Source organism: Antennarius striatus, chromosome 21, assembly GCF_040054535.1.
Source record: "Antennarius striatus isolate MH-2024 chromosome 21, ASM4005453v1, whole genome shotgun sequence".
NCBI classification, from domain to species: domain Eukaryota; kingdom Metazoa; phylum Chordata; class Actinopteri; order Lophiiformes; family Antennariidae; genus Antennarius; species Antennarius striatus.
Genome location: NC_090796.1, coordinates 15,076,773 through 15,100,009, shown reverse-complemented (window position 1 = coordinate 15,100,009; position 23,237 = coordinate 15,076,773). Strand labels below are relative to the sequence as shown.

The following is a 23,237-nucleotide window of genomic DNA, read 5'->3' as shown; positions in this document are numbered from 1 at the left end:
TAGTTATAGCTCACCACATTAAGATGACAGGCCAAGGGGTGGAGTTTAATAGAGATGTCCTGATTGTACTATGAATGAAGAGTCAAAATCAGGCCAAGGGGTGGAGTGTAATGGAAATTTGTATTGTGTGTGTCCTGATTTGACTCTTATCATGTCATTACTGAGAACTTGCTTCAAAACCTCTCCATGCAACCGCTGGGCTAAGTCACATCTTAGTTTGTTTGGACAAAGAGGTCACAGCAGGTCACAGCCCATTAAACCAGATGGAGAACCGATGGAGAGGAGATGGAGACCTGTTTTCAGTCAAGGTGTAAGATGTTTTATGGGTGCATGAAAGCCTTTAAATTACATTCCGATGTGTAATAAAGATCTCTTAGTTTTCTTAGTTTTGGTGTGATAAGTTTGGTGCATTCCAAAGGTGTAACGTCTCCTGATACAGATGGTTTACGAGTGCGTGAAAGCTTCCTACACTGCATTCTCGAGGGTGGTGATGTTTATTCCTCAGTGGGGGGTACCACCAAAAGGAGGGCTGCCTGAGAGCTGGAACTGGCCACTCCTGCTCGCATGCAGGCCTTTCTTCTTAAAAGGTATAAAAGGTGAGGAGTTTCAGTCTCAAAGAAGAGCGAAAGATAGTAAGAAGAGAAAGAAAGTAAGAAAGAGAGAGTCAGCTGCGGGTTACATACGGACGCCCAGCCTGGTTGAAGCTACTCTGCCTGGGTTGTAGGCTCTCCTTCCCTGTGTCAAGGTAAGAGGCCAAGCATATTTGGAATGCCACCATATATTGCCTTAGCTCAACCAACTATTTGTTTGTTTCTGTGCTCTGTGGGGAATTAAACTACAAGTTTATTCTAGCATCATAGAATTGTTTCTGTGCTCTGTGGGGAATTAAACTACAAGTTTATTCTAGCATCATAGAATTGTTTCTGTGCTCTGTGGGGAATTAAACTACAAGTTTATTCTAGCATCATAGAATTGTTTGTTTGCATTGCTATGCGCTGCGGGGACTAAACGACACATTTGGTCTAGCATCATAGAGGTCTTTTGACTTATTGTTTGTTTGTTTGTTTGTACTTATTGTTTCTTAGTATTTCTATTCTCTGCGTGTAATAAATCACACATTCATTATAGCCCTAGAGGAGTGGCTTGATTCATTGTGTGAGTGAGTTTTCTGTGTACCCACCTCCTACGAACCTATTTATTAAAGTTTTTCACAAAACAAGACATAACACCAATCACATGACGGGTAAAGCAGAGAGCAGATGTGTGTGTAGTTATGTCTAAAGACCGATAACATTGGGGGAGGGGGGAATAGGAATAGGAGAATAGGAGAAAAAAGACAGTTTTGGATTTGAGAGACATAATCCACTTCAGTTATAAGAAAACAGCTTTTCAAAAATCTTTTCAAAGATCTTTTCTAGATCAGTCCCAATGATGAGATCAGATTCAGATCGGCTTATCTAGACCTTAACTTTCTCCTTCAAGTACTGAGAAACCACAAACTGCATCTTCCTGATGGCCAGCTGTGTATCTTCAGGGGAAATCCCAAGGTGCCAGACGGCCCGAACTGAATCTCCAAAGAGGGGTAACATGAGGACTTGTATCCCCTGTCCCAGCGCCGCCTCCTCGCCCTCACCAACCTGTGCCATACGAGTGCAGAACTCAGTGGGACTTAAACTGGGGTCCGGTGTAAAGAAACGTAAGATATTCGTCTCCACGGTAGTCATGTCCAAAGCGAACAGAGGTCGGCCAACGTCGAGCACGGCTAGGTCAGACGAAAACAAGAAGTTAACAGCCGTGACTGTGATAACCGACAGGTAACCATTTCATTTTCAAATATTAAGCTAACCTTGAGCAAAGGTTTTGGCATTGCAGTGGTCCTCTTCCATCCTCCCAATATTCTCCAGCAGAGACACTTTCCCAGCTGCTGCTAGTATGCCAGTCTGTCCCATTGCCCCGCCAAGGACTTTACGGCACCGCACCGCCCGGGATATGAAGTCTTTTGGTCCGGCTAGAATGGTTCCAATTGGGGCCCCCAAACCCTGTCACACACCATGAACTTCAACAGGATTTGGTTCTGACTTTACTCTCTTGCTGAGAGCAGAGGGAAGGCAGATTGGCGGGGTTCAGGATGTGGGTACTTTGATTTTACTTTATTGTTTTTTATAAGGAAAGCACTTTGTGCTTCAGCTACCTGTATGAAAAGTGACTGAATTTGACATTCTATTTTTTGTGGGTGTGTGTGTGGGTGTGTTTTGCTATCCCACCTTAGAGAGGCACACAGTGACGGTGTCTACGTGCTGCAGGATGGTGGATGGATGAACACCCTGAGCCACGGCGGCGTTCATCAGCCTCGCTCCGTCCATGTGAACAGACAGACCGAATCGATCCGCTAAAGCACGAACCTTCAAGATTAAACCAAAGCGTACAGAAATGAAAGCCGTGAGCGGCGTTGGGTTCTGCATTCTGATGTCTTAAGACTTGTACAAAACACACACACCTCCTTCAGGAAGCTCAGAGGAAGCACACGGCCTCCCAGTATGGCGTGCGTGTTCTCCACACATATGAGACGTGAACGGGGGAAATGGACTTTGGGATAACCGTGACGGATTTTGGATTCCAGCTGCTGCAGATTAAATGTTCCGTCGGCAAGGTTGTTAACAATCATGGAATGGACACCGGCCACCTGCGTATCCACACACACAAAAACACACACAGTGGATGCAGAATAGAGGAGACGCAAGAAGACCCAAAGGTCCAGCTGGTGCACTCACCTGAGCGGTCCCTCCCTGCTCATAGATGTGTATATGGGACAGGTCTCCGAGAATGACCTCGTCGTCCCGCTCCCTGCAGTGCACCATCACTGCCAAATGAAACGCAAGACAAAGATGAGCATTCTGGTCTCAATGGGAGGACATCAGAATACAATGAGCAGCTCACCTGCAATGAGGTTACTCATGGTCCCAGTGGGAAGGAACAGTGCATCCTCCATCTGGAACATATCGGCTGCAATCTCCTGTAACTCTGCAAAATTTAGAGGATTAGATATTTTGATAATCTGCTGCTTGCAAACAGTCACACAACCAGTTTTTTTTGTTTGTTTGTTTGTTTTTCATTTGTTTTGGGGGGTTTTCCATCAAGGATCAGGAATCCTAGAGGAAAAGGCTTTCATGTCGGAGGACAATAATCTCAAGGAGGACAATAATCTCAAAATGACCTAGAGGTCCACCAAGGATGGGTTCCAGAAGACGTTCTGTGACAATTGTCTCAATTGCCTGGAGGCCCCCAGAAACAATGTGGGTGGATCTAAAGAGGTGAACTGCAGCGCACAGGTACATTACATAACATACATATACATTACATAATGGGTTAAGGATGGTGCTCATCAATCAGACACCACAGCAGTCAGTAAAGGTAGCATATGGTGTTAGAATACTTGTAATACCTGCTTTATTTGAACAGCTGTTTAATGGCAGGTATATGATGTGGTTTCAATAAATTTGCTGGATTAAAATTTTTGAAGAAAGCAAAAACACTTATTAGAGATCTGTTGTGCGTAATTTCAGTTGATCATCTCCAAAGACAAACAACGTGTCATCCATTCGTGGAGAGACACTTTGGGCCTTTACCATTTGCTGTCGGGTCTTCTCCCATCCCGTCGTGCCCCACCTCAGCCTCCACCATGGCTTTACGCATCTCCACCCTCGGCTTGTTCACATTGTCGCTGCGGAGGTCCACCACCCGTGTGCGCATCGCGCCATCCGGCCCGGGGTTCCTATGTATCCAGGTCTTGTGATACCTCCGCCCGCAGCTCCGTTCCATTATGACCCCTTCTGATCCACGTGACCCGATCAGTTTACCCGAAGTTGCAATTCCATTCTTGAAAAGTTTATAAAAAACCCTTCCTGGAAATGTTTTCACAGACATGGTCGTCAGTGGTGGGTCGGACAGTACCGAAGCTTTGGAGTGTGTGTCAAGCGATCCAGCAAGTTTCTCTTGAGGGGTGTGTCGAAGCCTATAGTTTATTGTTGAGTGACGTCACCGAAGTCGTTCGCAGCCTTAATCTATTCGGTATTGACAGGGTCGTTTATTCCAAAAAAATAAAAAATAAACGAAACAAGATGAGGAGCAGAAAATGAAATGAATCACCAATTCTGCAGAGGATCCATTCAGTGTCACCAGATCTGACCAAGAGGAAGTCCTCTCGTTGAAGAACAAAGAATCTGAAGTATGCTCAGAACTTTTCAAGAGTCTTTCTGGGAGGGTCTTTTCCTTCTCCTGCCTGTTCTGTCTAGTCTGACCATTCTGACATTCCAGTTTTACATTTATCACCCTGTTTTGGTGACAAACAGGACATTCAAGGTTAAACACATGAGAATATGCAGAAAAATAAGTGATCTGACTCCATTACACGAGCTGAACACTGACTGAACATAGTTATAATGTTCATTCATTCATTCATTCATTCATTTTCCAACCCGTTTAATCCGCTAACGCAGGTCGCGGGGTAGCCAATGCCTATCCTGGCAGTCTCAGGGCGTGAGGCGGGGGACACTCCGGGCACGACGCCAGTGTACCGCGGAGCCACATACAAACAAACATACATTCACACACACACTCACTCCTATGGTCAATTTGGGACCGGCCAATTAACCTGAAGCGCATGCTTTTGGAGGTGGGAGGAAGCCGGAGAACCCGGAGAGAACCCACGCAGACACGGGGAGAGCATGCGACAGAGCTCCGCACAGAGCGGGACTCGAACCCGTGTCCGCCGTGTTGTGAGGCAGCAGCGCTAACCACTAACCACTGCGCCGCCTATATATAGTAAAATGAAATTTTTAAATCCAAAATGAGTCAAATACCGTGCCGCCCTAGTTATAATGTGTATAAAATTATAACAGGATTTAGCAAGAAACTTATCTGAGACAAAACTGCTCATGTCTTAACTATTTATAAGACTAACTTAGTAATCGATATAAAATCTTATTTAAAAAGCAAAATGGATCCCACAAAATTTGATTGTACATGATCGTGGAATTACGTTTTTTTTATCAGCGATACCGAAGAACTGACCTTATTGGGAGCTGACCTCTCTATATAATAACTAGTTCTTCCTTTCACTGCCATTGTCTGCCAAGAAACACGTCATCAAGCCTCAGGCATATTTGAGCATATCATGAATTGAATGTAAAGAAGAGATTGGCGGGCTCCTCCCTCTCAAACCAATAGTTAACATTCCCTCAATGCAAATCACCAATTGGTTTTCTTCCCTGTACTTATATGATCTCTCTCTCATTCCATTATTCCTCCATCTATCTCAGTCTGCAGGTCCTCTTGTCCACGGAGCTGCAGAACCTGGACCTGTGACTGATACCGTCACTGCCAGCAATAGCATCTGTAGTTTTTTTTCTAATAAGCAGCTTCATCGCCAGCTTCCACCACATATCAAATGAAATTTAAAAAATGAATTGAATTGATAAAAGGCTTTCCCCACTATGAGCTGGTGTCTCATCTGGGGTGTACCCTGTCTGTCACCCATGGAGATATAAGCACCAGCAAAACCTGTGACTTGCAAGATGATGCCTGGATGAAAGGATGGATGGATGAATTAATTACTACTATTATTACTACTTCTCTCTCTTTGTTTGTCCTCCTGATATTAAACTAGACATTTTGCTTGCAAGATACTGCCACTGTCTTTGTGCTTCTGCTTGACAGGTGGGGAACAGCACATTGTCAACCAATTCATACATTGCATGTCACAAATCAATTTCAGTTATTTTATTCTGGTACATTGTTGTTTTAATCCATCTATTTAGTCCGATAGGCATGCATCTTTGCACACCTCTTTGTCAATTCTTGAGAAGAGTCCAAATTTTGTCAATGTTCATTTTGTTATTCCTTTCAAGGTTGTTTCTGGTCAGTAGTGTCCTTGTTTACTCTGCATTCTTTTCCTATCCACTTTCATAGCTGTCATAACATTAGGTTACAGTGACATTTGTTTCACAGGATTGACAACATGATGTTTAATTCGTCATAACAGTGCATTCCTTTAACCATCATTCACGTCAGAATTATATTTTTTTAAATCCTTTTTTTAAAGGCAGTTAGAGTTCCCATACTCCTAATTTCATTATCCAGTTTATTCCAATGTTTGACACCAGTGAACGATAATGAAAATGTTTTTAATGTTGTTCTTGCTTTTTTCTGTACAAATGCTGTGTTTTCTCTAAGTTGGTAATTGGATTCATTAATCTGTATTTGTGATTGTATGTTTTGAGGTAAATTGTTATTGGCTGCTTTATACATAAGTTGCACAGTTTTATAGCTGATGATTTCATGTATTTTCAGTGATTTAGATTTTATAAATAAGTGGTTTGTGTGAGCTCTATAATGTTCATTGTGAATAATTCTCAAGGCTCTTTTCTGGGTCAGGAATAAAGGTTGCAAGCCACTTTTAAACGTGTTTCCCCAAACTTCAGCACAGTAGTTCAGATAGGGCAAGATTAGTGCACAATATATTATATGGAGCGCCTTCTGATTTAATAGTTTTTGAGTTTTCCAGGGTATGGATACACTTCTAGCTAACTTAATTTGCAGTTGTCTTAAATGAGGTTTCCAATTTAGCATCTCATCAATAATCACTCCTAGCATTTTAAATTCATTAACCCTTTCAATATCTACATCATTCACCTTAATATTGATTTTGTGTTTGCAACTTTTCTTCCCAAATAACATATACTTAGTTTTGGTTAGGTTCAAGGATAATTTGTTTATATCAAACCATAATTGCATCTTGGCTAATTCCTCGTTTACTGTTTGAGTTAGTTTATTTATATCATTTCCTTTGCAAAGGATGGTTGTATCATCCGCAAAGACTATCATTTTAAGTACCTTTGAAACCTTACATGAATCATTTATGTAAAGTGTAAATCATTTTGGACCCAACGCAATGTCTAATGTTTTTGATGTCCTCCAGCCCAGAGTGACATATTGAGACCTCTCATGTAAATAACTCTTTATCCAATTTAGTACTGTACCCCTAAATCCAAATTGTTGTAGTTTCTCAATTAAAATTTTATGATCAATTGTGTCCAAAGCTTTTTTAAGGCCAATAAAGATTCCTATGGAGTACAACTTTTGATCCATGGCATCAGTAATGAGTTCTATTGTTTCTGTCAGCGCTAAGGCAGTGAAATGATCCTTCCTGAACCCATACTGACTACAGTCAATGAGATTGTGCTTTGTTATGAATTTATCCAGTCTGTTATTGAGCAGCTTCTCTAGGATTATTGATAACTGTGGTAGTATTGAAACAGGTCTGTAGTTTGTAAATTCACAAGCATCCCCATTTTTATATATCGGAACCACTTTTGCAATCTTCATTTTGTCAGGAAACACCCCAGTTTGGAATGACAGATTACATATGTGTGTCAATGGTTGCAGAATTCCATCCAATGTGTCCTTGATTAGCTTCGTATCAAATCCATTCACATCAGTAAAAGTTTTTGCTATGCATTGACTGACCAGGTGACTTATCTCTGTGTCCTTCACTGGCGCAACACTTACTATGTTTTATAACATCATTGATTATGTCCCATAATGTTTTGTGTAATTTTTATTTTCTGCAAGCAGATTACTATAATATTCTTTCTTACATGTTCGTATTATGACATGTAATTTATTTCTATATTTTTTGTATTTGGCTTCTGCTTGTTCTGTTCTTTGTTTAACAAACCTTTTATATAATGTATTCTTTTTCTGACAGGCATTGATCAATGAATTAGTCATCCATGGTTTCTTAACACCTTTTTTGTTTACATAAATTTTCTTCGTTGGACAATGCAAATTGTAAATTGTTCTATTCTATCAGTGAGATAGTCATATGCAGTGTTAACATCCTCAGCAGTGTAAACATCAGACCAGTTTGGAGCTAATAGATCATTTCTTAGTGCATTCATTCTTTCATCAGTCTTGACTCTCTTGTAGAATGTTTAGACCTGTTCCAGACACACAGTTTGTTTCCAGTCATAGTTGGTAAATATTGGGAGGTGATCACTTATGTCATTGATCAGCAGACCGCTCATAGTCTCATTAAGCATAACATTGGTGAAAATATTATCAATCAGGGTGGCACTATGAGTAGTTATTCTACTTGGTTTAGTGATTAAAGGCTGTAAACCGAATGTGTACATCGTATTAGTGAAGCTTTCAGTTTGTGCGTTTTTGTTGGGGTTAACAGTTCAATGTTGATATCACCACATAAAAACACATGTTTGTGATTGATTTTTGAGAGTAAATTTCCCACACATTCAGTAAAATCTTTTAGAATCAGGTGCTCTGTAGACACAACTTACAACAATATTTTTATCTTTTTTCACAAACACTTCCACTGTTACACATTCCATTATATTATCAACAGTTATCGACATATTTTTTAGAGTCTCAAATTTAATATTATTTTCAATAAACAGGGCAACCCCCCCCCCTTTGTTCCTCCTGTTCACACAAGTCATGTTGTATCTATCAGCTTTTCTTCAAGCCTCTTATCAAGTTCACTGTTGAACTTATCGAAGTCACTCTTGTGCTTGTCCACAGTGCGGGTTAGCGCCTCCAACCCAGAGACCACCTGTTCCAGGGTTTTATTCTCATATTTATTCTCAGACTCCTCTGATTTCCCTCTTCCTTTGGGCGTTTTGAAGGAATCAGTGAGAGTTAATGACTGTAATCCAATACGAGTTCGAGAGAGATAGCAAAGTTAGCAACAACGAGAGACAGAAGTAAAGACGTCTGCTCTCATTGAAAGCCGGAAGTATATATTAAGCGTTATATAAATAAAGTTTGATTGATTTATTGATTGATTGATTGATTGATTGATTGATTGATTGATTGATTGATTGATTGATTGATTGATTGATTGATTGATTGATTGATTGATTGCTTCATTCATTCATTCATTCATTGAGTAAGGCTACAGGGACTTTGTAGCAAAATTGCATCCAACCTAACTTTCTCCCAATATGGAACCTATGTGTGGTGACATACATTTAGGCATGAGATGAGTATTGAAATAAATAATCTTTATTTTCTTTCTTCCCTTTAAGCTGTAATGGCCATGGAGGAGGACAGAACCCAACGAGACCCACTTGCTGCCGAGCACCGCTGCGTCCTCAGGTTTCAAATGAAAGAATTTGTCTCTTAAGGAGAGAAGAGAAACTGACTGAGTGAAAGTGCAGTAGAAAAAATACTGTTTGTTACTAAAACATGAATAAAGTCACCATCAGCCCAGTTTCCATTCAGATAATCACTGTCTCGTGTTTAGAAAAAAATGTTTTAACAGTTTTAACATGAAGTTCTCGTGCCTTGTTTGATTTATTGTGACTGAAATCATACTGAAAGTGATTTGACATTAATACACCCCCACATTATCCACATATTATTCAAAGATAATCATTCAAACCTGACAGAAGCGTACAGGAGTCCAATTTAAAGCCCCCCCCCCCAATTCATCCTAAGAGTCCTCGACCTTAGATAGTTCATCGATAACAAGGAAAATTAATGGATGACCGACTCGCTTGTGCTCATGTACTGATCAGTAATAACCACTAGGGGGAGCTCACATGCTGTAAAGCTAATATCATTACAGTAGTTCAGCAGCAGCAACTACTAGGTCTTCAACGTTAGAGTGATCATTCTGATTCGCTTATTAATTTCTCAAGGAATATTAATGAATGAGGAAGGAATATAAATAAATAAGCGTCAGGCTTAGCGCTTTGAGATACGAGGTTAATACCTTCTCTGATCGAGCTTGTAAATCAATCTCCTCTTATCTGGGAAGACTTTTCCCCATTTAAAATAACTTAAATACCTTTAATCCATTCCAACCAAGTAAAAAAAGCCCTAAACACCAGTGGATTATGAAAAAAACAAAAAACATTTTTTTAATCAAACTGTAGACATCCATACTTATAAATTACATAAAAATAAAAAAAATCCTGCCTGGAAATGTTTTCACAGACATGAACGTCGGTGATGGATCTTACAGTACCGATGCGTTGGGGTGTGTGTCGAGCGAACTAGCAAGTTTCTCATGAAGGGTGTGTTAAAGCATATACCTTATTTTCAGCAAAGACTACATGTTTATTCTGGAAATGTCTTACGACATTGTGTTGACAGCCATTATGTTGACTATGGCTTTGTATTGTTTGCTTGCTCCTTACTACATATTTCAACACATTTTATTTAGATGTTACTGAATTGCCATAAGCGGTTAGGAAAATGAATGAATGAATGAATGAATGAATGAATGAATGAATGAATGAATGGATGAATGAATGAATAAATGAGGGAATTGCCATAATCTTTACATATAGAATTACATTGGAAAATTAAAGAAATTAAAATTAAACAAATTTTAATTAAATACATGTTAGTCACATGTGGCTCTGTAGCCGTAGGCTGTCGTCCTCTTCTTTAGGCTGTAATGACCATGGATGATAAAACCCAACAAGAGAAAGAGAAGATCCAAAGCTGGGACTCAAAAAGTTCCTGCAGTGTGTCTGCAGTAACTTTCATAGCATTTTATGGTATTTTTTGCTTCATTTATGACTGAATGAACATTAACTGTACTTCTCAGGAAAAAACCTGCAGAGTCATCTAAAGATTAAACCATAATCTTTAAATGACTCATAATTAAACCATAAAGATGGTCGCAGAGACAAGAAGATCACAAAATGCCAGAAGTGCAGAGATAACTGGAAGAACAGCATCACTAGAACGGAGGACCCCATTCAGTCCTGCATGGGAGAGGCAGAGGTGCATATATTCACGCATATATATATGTAGGCGCTAGGGGGCGATGTTGAATCGATCATTCTGAATCGGTTATTAATGTCTCCAAAGAATATTAATAGAAAACCTATTTGCCTGGACTCATGCACAGAGTAGTGGAGACCTCGAGGTGGCGCTATTATCTGTACAAAGATCGTTATTTTCAGGCTGCTGTAACCTTTATAAAGGAACGACAGACCAATGTAGTCATTACAACAGACAACTGAATTTATTTTCTCGTATTTTATTAATTTTAAAGTTAATAAATCATAAGGCAGCAGTTTCTAATTGTGGTTTTGTGATCAACTGAATTAATAACCAAAAATAAGTGAATTAATTTAAAAACTCTCAGCCAAGTAAACTAATAAAGAAATAAAATCCCAGATGAAAAGAATAATACAACGGTCAGATCATTGCAGTATGGGCCATTATTTTATTTTGTCTAAAACAGATGAATCTATCATTTCTTTAAATCTTTAATCAATTAATTAATTAGGAGATTTACTGCTGTGATCAATTCAACAGTTTATTTAAAGCAATGCCAATACTAAAGGATTTAGACAGAAAATAACAGAAATTAAAACATCTTTTAATCTTTTAAGTTTTGAACATATTCATAGAATTCTAATGTAATCCCAAAATATAGAAAAATAAAACAAACCAATAAAATAAACACATTAAACATCAACATAAAGACATTCACATGTGGTTCTCCAACCAGAATTCTGTTTCATGTGGAACTGGAACACACCTCACGTTCTGAGTAAATCCTCTTCACTGAGGAGGGCGGATCCGTGTGTGATGTGCGTGATGTTTATGATATGCTGACACCATGTTGTGGTCATGCACTGAAATAACTGTGACACCCCTAAATTCTTCGGGGGTCACGGACCCGCCTTTGGCTTGACCTTTATCCATGCGCTGAGCTGTAAAGCTAATTCTACCTCAGTGTTGCAAAGCATTCACCCGCCTGTAGGACAGAGAGTGCTGATTGGATTTCAATTGAAGTTGTGGGTGGTGGTGGTGGTGTGTGTGTGTGGGGGGTCCACTCCAAATGTGCCTTGTTGGTATTAAATTATTGTTTAATTAATTTAACAGGGTTTGTTTGCCCTCGGTGGAGGTGTGTGCTCCATTGAGTGCCATTATAGTTTACATCTACTACTGTAGGGCATACACACACACACACACACACACACATACACACACACACACACACACACACACACACTAAGCCGGTAATATCCAGGCCCATCCTCTAGCTCCAGTTCCCTCATGCCTCATATTTGGAGGTTGGAATAGATCATGTGTGGACAGAGATTACTCTCTATGCACTATTATAAAATGAGCCACCCCTCCCTTTCCCCCACTCCCACACCTTTTCTTCCTGACCCACATCACAAGCACCATCTCCCTCCCCTCCACGCCTGACACATTTCCCACTTCGCATGCGTGCTCCTGCTGTCTTGTCTGATTTTAATCACTCGATAAGCGTCCCAGTGTGTGTTATCAGGACCGCACCGTCCTGTAGTTAAAGCTGATGCTGCCGGTAACAGAGCCGGGCTTTATGGGCCATAACAAGTCGTCATTAAAAGTCATTAGCAAACATCAGCATCGTAAAAAGGCCACAGTCGGTCTCGAGAGCCCCACAAGAGCTGTGAATGGAGAGAGATAAAGATGCATTTGTGAGCAAGACAGAGATGGAGGGGGGGGGGGGGGGACGCTTCAAGCAGGAGTTCTTCCAGGATTCCTGTTTCTGCGCTCCGTTCGGTAACCTCACTCTTTTTGTCTGTGTGTGCGTGTGTGTGTGTGTTTTAGTCCTGTTTTTGTTTCTCCCAGCATTCCTAGGCCTGGAAGGACGGCAAAGAGAGAGGCGTTTGGGAGAAAATATTGAATTAGAGGAAAGAAAAAAAAGAGGCAGAGAGGGAGAAATGAAGGAGAGGGAGAAATATTGACTCCTTCTGGGAAGGAGCGAGACGGCAACGCCTTTCCAATAACCATAAACCCGCTGGGCTGAAAATAGACGGGGCCAAATGAATAAACGAATGTGTTCATCCCACATGAGCTCTTCTCTTTCACCGAGGAGCAGCAGAGAAGAGGTGAAGCCACCCCCCACCCCTCACCCCCATCCACCCCCCAATCTCAGTCACTCCGCTTCTCCTCTGCCCTCCTTCACCGAGACCATCATTTCTTCACCGTGACGAAAGCGATTAACCGGAACAAAACAGGTGTTTATGGGAAGCCTTCCCTTTGACATAATCACACACACACACACACACACACACACACACACACATGCTCACCAATACCCTGGGTAAAGGTGTCATCAGTGCCTGAGAAATTAAAAAAAACACATCTGTTTCACATTTCATATTGCAACCCCCCCCCCCTTTTTCACATGTCATGGGCCATGTGGACATACTTTACTTCACACAAACACACACACACACACACACACACACACACACACACACACACACACACACACACACACACACACACACACACACACACACATACAGAGGAGGCCCTTGGTTTAGTTTATCTCCAAACAGAATGGGGGGGCCTCTCTGCCTGTTTTCACATTTTGAAAGGGATTCAACCCAAAGGATCCAACAGATTTTTTTTTTTTTTTTGGTCTGGCGCCGCCGCCTCACACCAACAGGGTTCTGGTTCAAAACACAACGTTGGGCTTTTCTGTGTGGTGCTTGGACGGGATCCCTCTGGTGCTTCCTCCCGCAGTGCAAAAACATGACTCCGCTACGGGTTCACGTTAGCGGGCTGAAGGGTTCTGGTTCTGGTTCTTTACCTGAAAGTGTCAGAAATCAAAGATTCTTGCAGATAAAATCGGAAAACAATGTTTGGATATGTAAAATAGACAGGAATACACACTCTGTCCTTTGTATGCAACATCCAAAACCAAGTCAGCGTTGGCATGGCAACCATTAAAGTAGGACAGACATGCCTACATTAGCGTCGCACATAGATTGCTAGTCATGGTGTGACTTGTAACTTTTTACACAATGAGGGGATTGTTGTGTGGAAACGGGAAAACGGGTTCTTCCGTCATGAAACTGGCAGGATCACTGTTGTCTTTAAGAACCAAGATGTCCTGTCATCACACATAACACACATATCATCTTCTGTCTCCACCCGGTTTTCCGTGGAAACCATCCAAGGGAGATGACATTTGCAAAGCGGCGTGGTTCGCCTCCACCGACGGTTCCACCGTCAAGTCTGGACCGGGACGCACATGTGGGTTACGGTCAGCAGAAAACTGCTGCAGAGACACAAAGGGGTTTAGAATGCCTTGAGTGCTCAAACTCCCTGTAATTCATGTGCACTTTAACATCCAGACACTAATGTGTGCTATAAATGATGTCGTCATAAAAGCATAAGTGGAGAAAATAGTCAAAAATTTATTAAAAGTGGTTGAATTTGTCCAATTTATCCAACGTGGTGGGGGATGAGGTCAGGGTGAGGAAGTGGGGTTAGAATGGTTTCATCTACTCTTCTCTTTCTCATTTTGTGCTCTAATTATAGTATACTCCCACTCCCTCTCTGTCTCTCCTCCACCTTTCATTTCATCTCCATTCATTTACCTTCAATTCACTCATTCTTTCACCCTCCTGACCTTCTTCTCACTCCTCCTCCTCTTCAACCTTCTTTCCCACATTGCCCACTGCTCTCTCTCTCTCTCTCTCTCTCACACACACACACACACACACACACACACACACACACACACACACACACACACACACACACACACACACACACACACACACACACACACACACACACACAGACAAACACACACTGGGAAGTCATGTGACTTCTCTGAAGCTGAGCCCTATAAACCAGCGGTACTTGGGGGGCTCTGTGTCTGAACGGCTCTCTGATTGGTTCGTGTATCCAGATACCGCTTTACTGTTCGGTGCGCGCGCACACACGCACATCACACACACACACACACACACACACACACTGTTATATTTTCAAACATTACCCATGAAGTTGTTTTGGTCACCTTATTTAACTTCATTCAAAAACAGTTTTATCTGACTCAGATTAACCGTAAGTGTCGAACCAGAGGTAATGATTTATCGGATACAGAAGCGATAATCGGATCGTATTGATAAAGGCACGCGGCTGTAAAAAGCTCTCTTTGATGCCAGTCATCTATTTACTGACCGACACGCCACACACACACACACACACACACTTTCCACAGCTGTTCCGTGGTGACGTAGGCTTCAGGTAAACACAGGTGAGAGTCAGAGAAGAGCCGCGGAAATGGGATCCCTTCATTCTTCCATCATTCCATATGGACATGAGTTGGCTAGGGGTTGAGTTTAGGTGTTCCCTTTCATTCACGAACATTTACGCACTACAAATGCGCGTGCTCGTGCTCGTACAACCCTTTGCGCGTGCACGCCTGCTTAAGTTTCAAGGTCAAATATTGTGCAGGCCTGTTTGCTGGCTGAGGGCGCGCAGTGACACCTGAGAGTGTTGGAGAGGGTTTGGTCGGAGTCCATGTCGTTACAGTAAGCCATTTGGCATCTGAGCGTCTCTACGTTTCCCACAGCTGTGAATGGAAGGTTAAAAAAAAAAATTTTTTTTTAAAAAGAAAGAAAAAATTTAAAGTAGCTTCTGGGCAAAACAATGCGACAGTGTGTGCTGAAGCACGTCCTACAACCTGTTTTGTGCTTTTCAGGTCATCCGGAGTTGTTTTCTTTGTTCCTAAAGCCAGAAAACAGCCTGAGCGAACCAGGTGTTACTGGAAAACCCATTTCAGAGATGATTTCAGTGAAAATGAGGGGGTTGGTGAATGTGGGGGGGTGGGTGGGGGGGAGTCAGATTAGAGAAAATATTGCGGTTTGAATGTGTGTGTATGAGCTCCACACATGCATACACACACACACACACACACACACACACATGCATGTCCAATGCGTTTTACTATCTGCATACTTCCCATATGTTTTTTATTGATCCGTGTCCCGGCTATACCCCTCCTGTTCCCTCCCGTTTTCTCCCTCCGCGCTGATGGTGAAGGAATGATGGAATGCTGGAGGGTAAATCTCTGGTTTCCTGGAAGCTGGTCTGACTTTATCAGAAGCGGCTGTGACAATACTGGAGCTGATGGGCCAACCTCACGTCTTTCCTATAAGCGCCGATCAGCCAACAAAAAGCCTTCCTGGAAGCGCGCAGCGCGCAGCGCGTTCAGGGCATACTCCGAACCCCCTTCAGTTTTTGGTTTTTTGTTTTTTTTTTCTTTTTCCAGCTCCTTCCCTCCAAAAATATGAAACCAGGAAAAAAATAAACACATTCTAATCAAGTGTGACGTCACTTCTCTCACTTTCGCTCAGTTTCTCCTTGTTGCGTTAAAACACAAAGTCGACGCCCAAAGTTTTTTCTTTTTCTTTTTTTTGTTTTTTTGGTGTGAATGTTTTGATTGCTGGGGGAGAAAAATCACGTGTTGTGCTTGGCCCGGCGCTCTGTTGACAACTGTGGAGCTGGACACAGTAAGTCATTACCCGAAAAAATGAATCACGGTGGAAAGACTTTCTGTGAGTGTGTGTGAGACTCACACGAGCAGAGAAGGATACAGGAAAATATTCCAGCCCCTGCTAACACACAATGAGTCATCCAGAGATGAGCTGGCTTATTTAGACAATGTGTGTGTTTGTGTGTAAAACTGGATTATTCTGGTTGGATTTTGGGAAGGAGGCTCAGTCGTCTCTGTTTGTCCTGTGAAGTGCGTCAATCCAATCCATAATTACCCTTCTCTCATGAGGGAGCAGTGTCACACCAACACGCACGCGCATACACACATTTTTTCCTTTGAGTGTCATCGTAAAATAAGGAATCACGGTGGTGAGTTTTTGAATCATTGTAATTACCTGTTCTGAGGTAAGCTGTAAAAACAGTTGTTAACCATTATCCTCACTTGGCACTTCCTCAGAGGTCTGTGGCAGCCTCAGATCCAGATGTGTGTGTGTGTGTGTGTGTGTGTGTGTGTGTGTGTGTGTGTGTGTGTGTGTGTGTGTGTGTGTGTGTGTGTGTGTTTGCCACAAGTTGAACATCAGAGACCTTCAGTTTGTTTCCACCGTTTAACACAGAAACTGAACATCGTCCCTCATCAGAGACACATGTTGAGCCAACCTGTTCATCCAGGCTCCACGCCTGAACCAACACCATCCCCACTGCTGGCCCAGATAGAACCAGGGAAGTCAGAACCATCTAGATCAGAACCCAGAAGGTCTGGGATGCTGTTCAGTAGAGACATAAAACCAAACAGAACCTCCTGGGGACTCTGGAGCAGCGGTATGTCTGGAGGAGGAAGAATGAAGCTGACGCTGCTTTACTTCCTGGTCCACTAAAAACCTGCAACCAGTAGCGGGTCGGATGGATTCCATCAAGAATCAGGAATCCTTGAGGAAAATGTCTGCATGTGTGAAGAAGATGAAGCTTGAACTTCATTGGATGTTCCAGAAAGATGAAGATCCCAAGTGGATCCACCGATACCTGGTTCCAGAAGAAGTTCTGCTTCATTCTAGAGTCGCCTGAGTGGAATCATAAATCTCTGGTGGGATGTAAAGGAGGCAGCTGCAGACAGACTCAGGAAGCAGAAGCTGGATCTGGACCTGCAGCACCTGCACACATTTTGTTAAAGGTATATTTGATCAGTGTTTTACTTGATTTTATGGATGCAAACATCGGACTAATGGTGTATTTTGCTAAGAAACTTAATTTTCAATGACTGTTGAAAAATGTTGGATGATTATATTTCAAAAAAATCTAGTTTCACATCATGTTTGTCCTTCAGCGTCAACTTCATGTCCGTCACCCAGAGGTGGCTTTTGTACAAATTCTATTATCTCTACGTGGAACTTGTCTCTCTCTCTCTCTCTCTCTCTCTCTCTGTCACACACACACACACACACACACACTTGCACAAAGACACCTCACTCACACTTTCTCATACACACACACACACACTATCAGCAGTCAAGCCGTAAAAAGTCAACTCAATTAAAGTGCCTCATTTCCTGAAAGCCAGCCTCAGACAGAACACTAGGTATGCAGGGAATGAGAACTGTGTGTGTGTGTGTATGTGTGTGTGTGTGTGAGAGAGAGAGAGAAATGGAGAAACTCGCCTCGTGCTCAATTTTACCTAAAGCAATCGACGCACACACACACACACACTCTGTATTGGCTGCACACTAAAACCACAGGCCACCATAAATCTCCTGCATGTGCACCCTTTAACCTATTTGACCTCACACACACACACACACACACACACACACTGGAGGACACCATCCTCACTCAGCCCCTTGGGCAGGATGTATAAAACCCTGCTGCATGCCTTTCCAGTTAGTCCAGCCCAAAGTCAGCTTTCTACACAGTAACTGCTGTGTCAAAGTGTGTGTGTGTGTGTGTGCATGATGTTAACACAACTGAGTGCTTCTGGGAATCCCTTTGTTACAGCGTGCTGTGTACAAATGTGTAGCCGTGACCCCGCCTCTTCACATGTTCTCTGACACCTATGGAATTTACCCACAATGCTCTGCAGACAAGCAGGCGGTAGTCGTTTGAACCCGCCGCTGGAGGTGCATCTTCCTGGCGGCTCCTCCTCGTTCGGCTCTCGTCGGTTGGAACACACACACACACACACACACACAGTGAAGGAACACACGGGGGCCAAGGCGTTGACTTTTGTAAAAATAGTGCTCTTTAATATAAATTATTGAAATATTTTAGAAATATAAATATGTGCAACGTTCCTTTTCATTTATTTTTTTTGTAATGCTTTGTTGTTTCAGGTATTACAGCTTGTATTATGCCAGACTAGTGGCCAGCCTTCTGCAGGAGTCTTTATAAAAGACAAATCATTTGCACACGCGTGTCCCGCTGCTGCCACACATGTACAAAACTCGCTGTTGGTGTAGAAAATAAACACCGGGGATCCGATCCGAAAACGAACATCACCGAAACGTTCAGAGTCCGACATGGACACCGGCGCTCCGCGAAGCCGTTTGGATCAAATCACCGCAATCTTGTGTTGTGTTTTTACAAAAAAAGGCTTTTTGTTTTCAGGAAGTCTTGCGTTCCCCTTGACATTCAGACAGACAAACCCAAATGCCGGCTTCAGAGGTAAAGGTGGAAGATCAGCTGGAGGAGAAAGTTGTCCTCCTCTCTTATCTCCTTCATGAACGGAGACGCTCGCACACCGACGTTAAAAAAAAAGAAGAAGTTTGAGATGATAATGCAAAAGAAGAGAATTAAGACGAAATCTTCCTTCCCCACACGGGACCAATCTATTTAGGAGCTCCATTTCCTCCGACTCTGGGACATCCATCCATCACGTGGTGTTTGTGTTTAGCTGTATACCAGTATGTCTCCTCCCCCCATGGACCCCCTCCTGTATAGTTTCCTCTTCCTAATCCCATTCTCCTTATTCACCCCCCCCTCCACCACCACCACCATATTTCTCTAGGTTGGTCGTGGTTGTCGATCCCCCAAAGAGCTCGACAATGTCGCTCTGGTCGGGGTAAAAATAAGTTCTGCTGTTTTCTTTGGTGGGGTGCCAAACCTTTTGTCTCAGTCACAAGCTTTTGTCTCGGCAGAAGAAGTCTGCGTTCTGTCACTGTCAAAGATGTAACTCAAAAAAACTAGGCGGTGGGGGCGGGGGTGGGGGTCCTTTTTCAGGGAATGTGTAGAGAGGGAGAAAAAAAGATATGGAGCCTTTTTCTCTCAGCTAATCCTACATGAGGGTCCATACCTGTGTGTGTGTGTGTGTGTGTTTTGTCTGTATGTGTGTGTGTGTGCATGGCCTCCTCGCTCCCACCCACCCCCCCTCTATGAGGCAACACTTGCGGGAAGCAGCAATGGAAATGTGTGCGCCACCACAACACACACTAACACACACACAGACAAACAAAAAAGTGAACATTCTCTGCAATGGGCCCCTGGTTCGGACTTTGCTTTTTTCTGACTCCAACCCCCCCACCCCCCCACCTCACACACACACACATCTTTCCTGCCTATCATTTCAAAACACACTGAACGAATTGATGGAGGCTCTCGCACGGATGGCGTCGCGTGTGTTAATATCTACCAATCGGGTTAATCTTCTGCGAGGCTCTGCTCTGCGTCAGAATCGCTGATAGGAAAAATTGACCTCTGACCTCTAGCACTCATCTGCCCACCGGCGCTAGTGGTCAGTCTTTGCAAAAAAGTTAAAAAAACAAAAAACTGGACGAGGTAAACCGCACTCCTCATCCCAGAGACTTCAGGTAGATGTTGTCTATCAGTGTTGAGCTGGGATCGGCGGATTCTGGACCTCATGTTGGCATCTAAGACTAACCGCCCCCCCCACCACCCCACCCCATTGTCCACAGTCAGTCATATAGGAGCGTCGTACTCCTCCAGGAAGTCTCTGAGCGTGTGCGGGAGCTGCTCGGCTCCCTCCGACCCCCCCAGGCCTCGGTTGTTCAGGGTCCTCCTGCACAAGTGCTTCAGGGACGAGAGAGAAGTCAAGAGGGGGCGTCGTAATTCCAAGGGGATCCTCTCTCCACCGGTGTGGATCAGGTAGACGCTGCGTCCCTTCATTTCTGCCTCCCCTGAATTGCCCCCGCACGCCCCGTCTCTGCTCCTCCCAGCATCCGGCCCCTTGCCCATGTAGTGCGCTATGAGTTTCAGCACGCAATCGAACTGCGGGAGCTCTTGGGTGTTCTGGGGGTCCGGCTGTAAGAAGAAGCCGCCCCCCTCGCTGTGGATGCGCAGGTTCTTGGTTCCTCGAGCCGTTTGGACAGAGAGGGTGAAGAAGTGGTGGTGGTCCGAGGAGTCGCGGATCAGGAAGGTGCCCGGCGGCTCGGAGCGCAGCCTGGAGCTGGCTTCCCGGCCCCCAACGGCCCCCCAGTAAAACCCGCTCTCCTGTAGCTTACGGAATGCACACATCACCTGAGGAAGATGGAAAACACACACACTGTCTGTTAGCATGAGACGACAGCGAGCACACACACACACACACACACACCTCCGCCCAGGTGACACTCACCTGCTGGTAGTGCGCATGAGAGCTAAAGGGCTTGTAATGATGTGGGGTAAAGTTCGACCCCTGGACCCTGCCTTCCGTAGGGGTCACGTTGCTCATGGCGAGGGGGGTGCGTCCGTTGAAGGTTACCATGGCGCCATGGCCCCCTGCCTCTGGCCGCTTGATGGGAGGCAGGGGGCCCTGAACGGGAGCGTCGAGTTGGGCAAGCGGGAAGGAGTTGGGGGCAGAAGGGGAAGAAAGAGAGGGGGAATGGGGTGAGGGTGGCAGGGTCACACACCGGGTCCAGGGCCCCGGGGGAGAGGAGTCCGATGCATCCAGAGAGGGGCTGGGAGAGAGCACCTAAACACAGCTGGGGAGGGAAAAGGTGGGGGGGGGGGCACAGATTAGCCATATGTGATATGTAGCTGCAAAATCAGGCACCAACATGGACGCACTGGAGCTCAGCTTTATCCCCCATTCATGCAGTTATGGCGGCTGTGACAAACGTTTTCACGGGGGGGTGGGGGGGACATGCAGCTTCTCTTTACTCGAACCGAATCTTGCAGCAGCTGCTGCATCGTGCAGCCAGACAGAAACTGGATCCTGATTTCTTTCAATTGTCTTCGATCGTGCGCACCGCAACAAGGGATTTCAGAAACGGGGTCACCGGCGCGCTTTCCCCCCCTTTTTCCCCCTCCCCTCTTTCAGGCCGGCGACACAGAGGCCCCATTCTCCGGTTTCACTCTTGGCTAAAAGGGTGTCCCGTCTGGGGCTGGCTGCGCTCCGATCCTCTGCTGGATGGATAATTAGAATCACCGTTTAAAAAAAAAAAAAAGAAAAAAAAAAAGAGTCGGACCGGGGATTCGCTTTTGCGCGAAAACAATTCGATAAATTAATTTGCATCCAAATCCGGGCTGCGCTGCACCAAAACATCCCGAACATCTCCAAATAACCGGAACGACGCACCGCGACCCGCATCTTTTTCTGTCCTTCCATCCGGCTCGGATCGGACGCGCTCCGGATTCGCTGGAACTTACCTTGCGGATATGTTCAACCCAGCGCCGCAGCCGCTCGTCGCCAGAGGAGAGGATATGCAAACTACCCGAGAGTAGTGCTAGAAAAATTATTAATTCAGGCATTAAAATCCAAAAAAGAAAAAAAAAAAGTGTCTAGAACGCGTGTGGGGTTCGGGTCTGAGCGGAGGAATGTGGCGGCCGCGCCGGAGAGATCCTGTCCCAGTGTGGACGAAGGTTATTGGAGGTTGTTCCCAATGAGTAAAGCCGATGTTCGTAAGGCTCCGCCTCCTCCGTTCAGAGCTCCTTCCAGTAAACACACGCACGATCCTGCGCGCACGCCACGCACGCCCCGCACGGCCGCGCGTAAAAGAACAGACGCAAGTGCTCGCTCTCTCTCTCTCTCTCTCTCTCTCTTCTGGAAGATTGCCAATAAATAATCAACGTGACCTTTGCTGGGCTGTTTCCTGGTACTGGTGGGTTCCCTTCTTGACAAGGTGAAGCGGTTCAAAGCTCGACATGCGCTAAATTATCATCTTGTTAAATTATCATCCGTCCGCCGCAGAGCAAGAGCTGCGGCTTGTGCAACACCGAAACATCCGAGTCCAAAGTATGAGGATGAAATGATGGGATACACGCAAAATATTCACCACTGGACTTTTTCGTGTTATCTATATTAAATACAAAATATTTAACTTGGATATATTCCAGGGTAGACGTGTTATATCCTTTATTTAAGGGCTTTACACCTCACCTGATAACGTTTTTGTCTCAGATTATAGTCATTTTATTTATTTATTTTTTATTAATTTATGTTTTATGAGGTTTTTGTGTCAAATACAATGGGATGAAGCTATTTTCTTCTTATCTGTATGATTTGAAGCTTAAAATAGAAGTATTTAAATAATGCACAAAAATTTAAAAGTATCTCTAAAAGCAACACATCCTGCACGACTACCTCTACCTATAATGTAGTCTGATGTGATGGATGGTGCTCTGTATGCAACTTATACCTATATTAACCATATATCCATGTATATGAATTTTGTGTGTTCTTCTGCTATAACTAGAGCAATAAATAAATGAAGCCTCACCTCAGAATATTCACTTTCAGATCAGGCTTTCTTGACAGCTTGATAGATGGTTAACTTGCATCTACTATGAGCTGGCTAATGTTTGACGATAAAGAGCCTCAAACGTTTGCGTCGTGTCAGGAAGCATCTGACTTACTGTAAGTGCTCTTGAGCAACATCCAGCTGTCGTACGCTACTCTGCTGCTGGTCCTGACCTTAAGTGCTCCAGAAAAGAAGAGCTGTTATGTTAAAAATCACAAGTATGCGTTTAATAACTAAAAT

The 23,237-nt window shown here is 43.7% G+C and overlaps 2 protein-coding genes across 2 annotated transcripts; both read right to left on the bottom strand.

Annotated features, from left to right (window-relative positions):
• Positions 1–1,457: 1,457 nt before the first annotated feature.
• LOC137588810 (uncharacterized) lies at positions 1,458–3,750 on the bottom strand. Its single transcript, XM_068306097.1, has 7 exons — positions 3,627–3,750; positions 2,938–3,021; positions 2,772–2,860; positions 2,498–2,683; positions 2,265–2,402; positions 1,847–2,039; positions 1,458–1,762 (listed from the first exon to the last, which is right to left on the bottom strand). Exons 1-7 carry the CDS (start codon positions 3,748–3,750, stop codon positions 1,458–1,460), a joined length of 1,119 nt encoding a protein of 372 aa, XP_068162198.1.
• A 14,792-nt stretch (positions 3,751–18,542) lies between these two features.
• On the bottom strand, positions 18,543–22,127 carry socs3b (suppressor of cytokine signaling 3b). Its single transcript, XM_068305575.1, has 3 exons — positions 21,907–22,127; positions 20,894–21,239; positions 18,543–20,796 (listed from the first exon to the last, which is right to left on the bottom strand). The coding sequence occupies exons 2-3, from the start codon at positions 21,020–21,022 to the stop codon at positions 20,239–20,241; spliced, it is 687 nt and encodes a 228-aa protein (XP_068161676.1). The 5' UTR covers positions 21,023–21,239; positions 21,907–22,127; the 3' UTR covers positions 18,543–20,238.
• Positions 22,128–23,237: the final 1,110 nt, after the last annotated feature.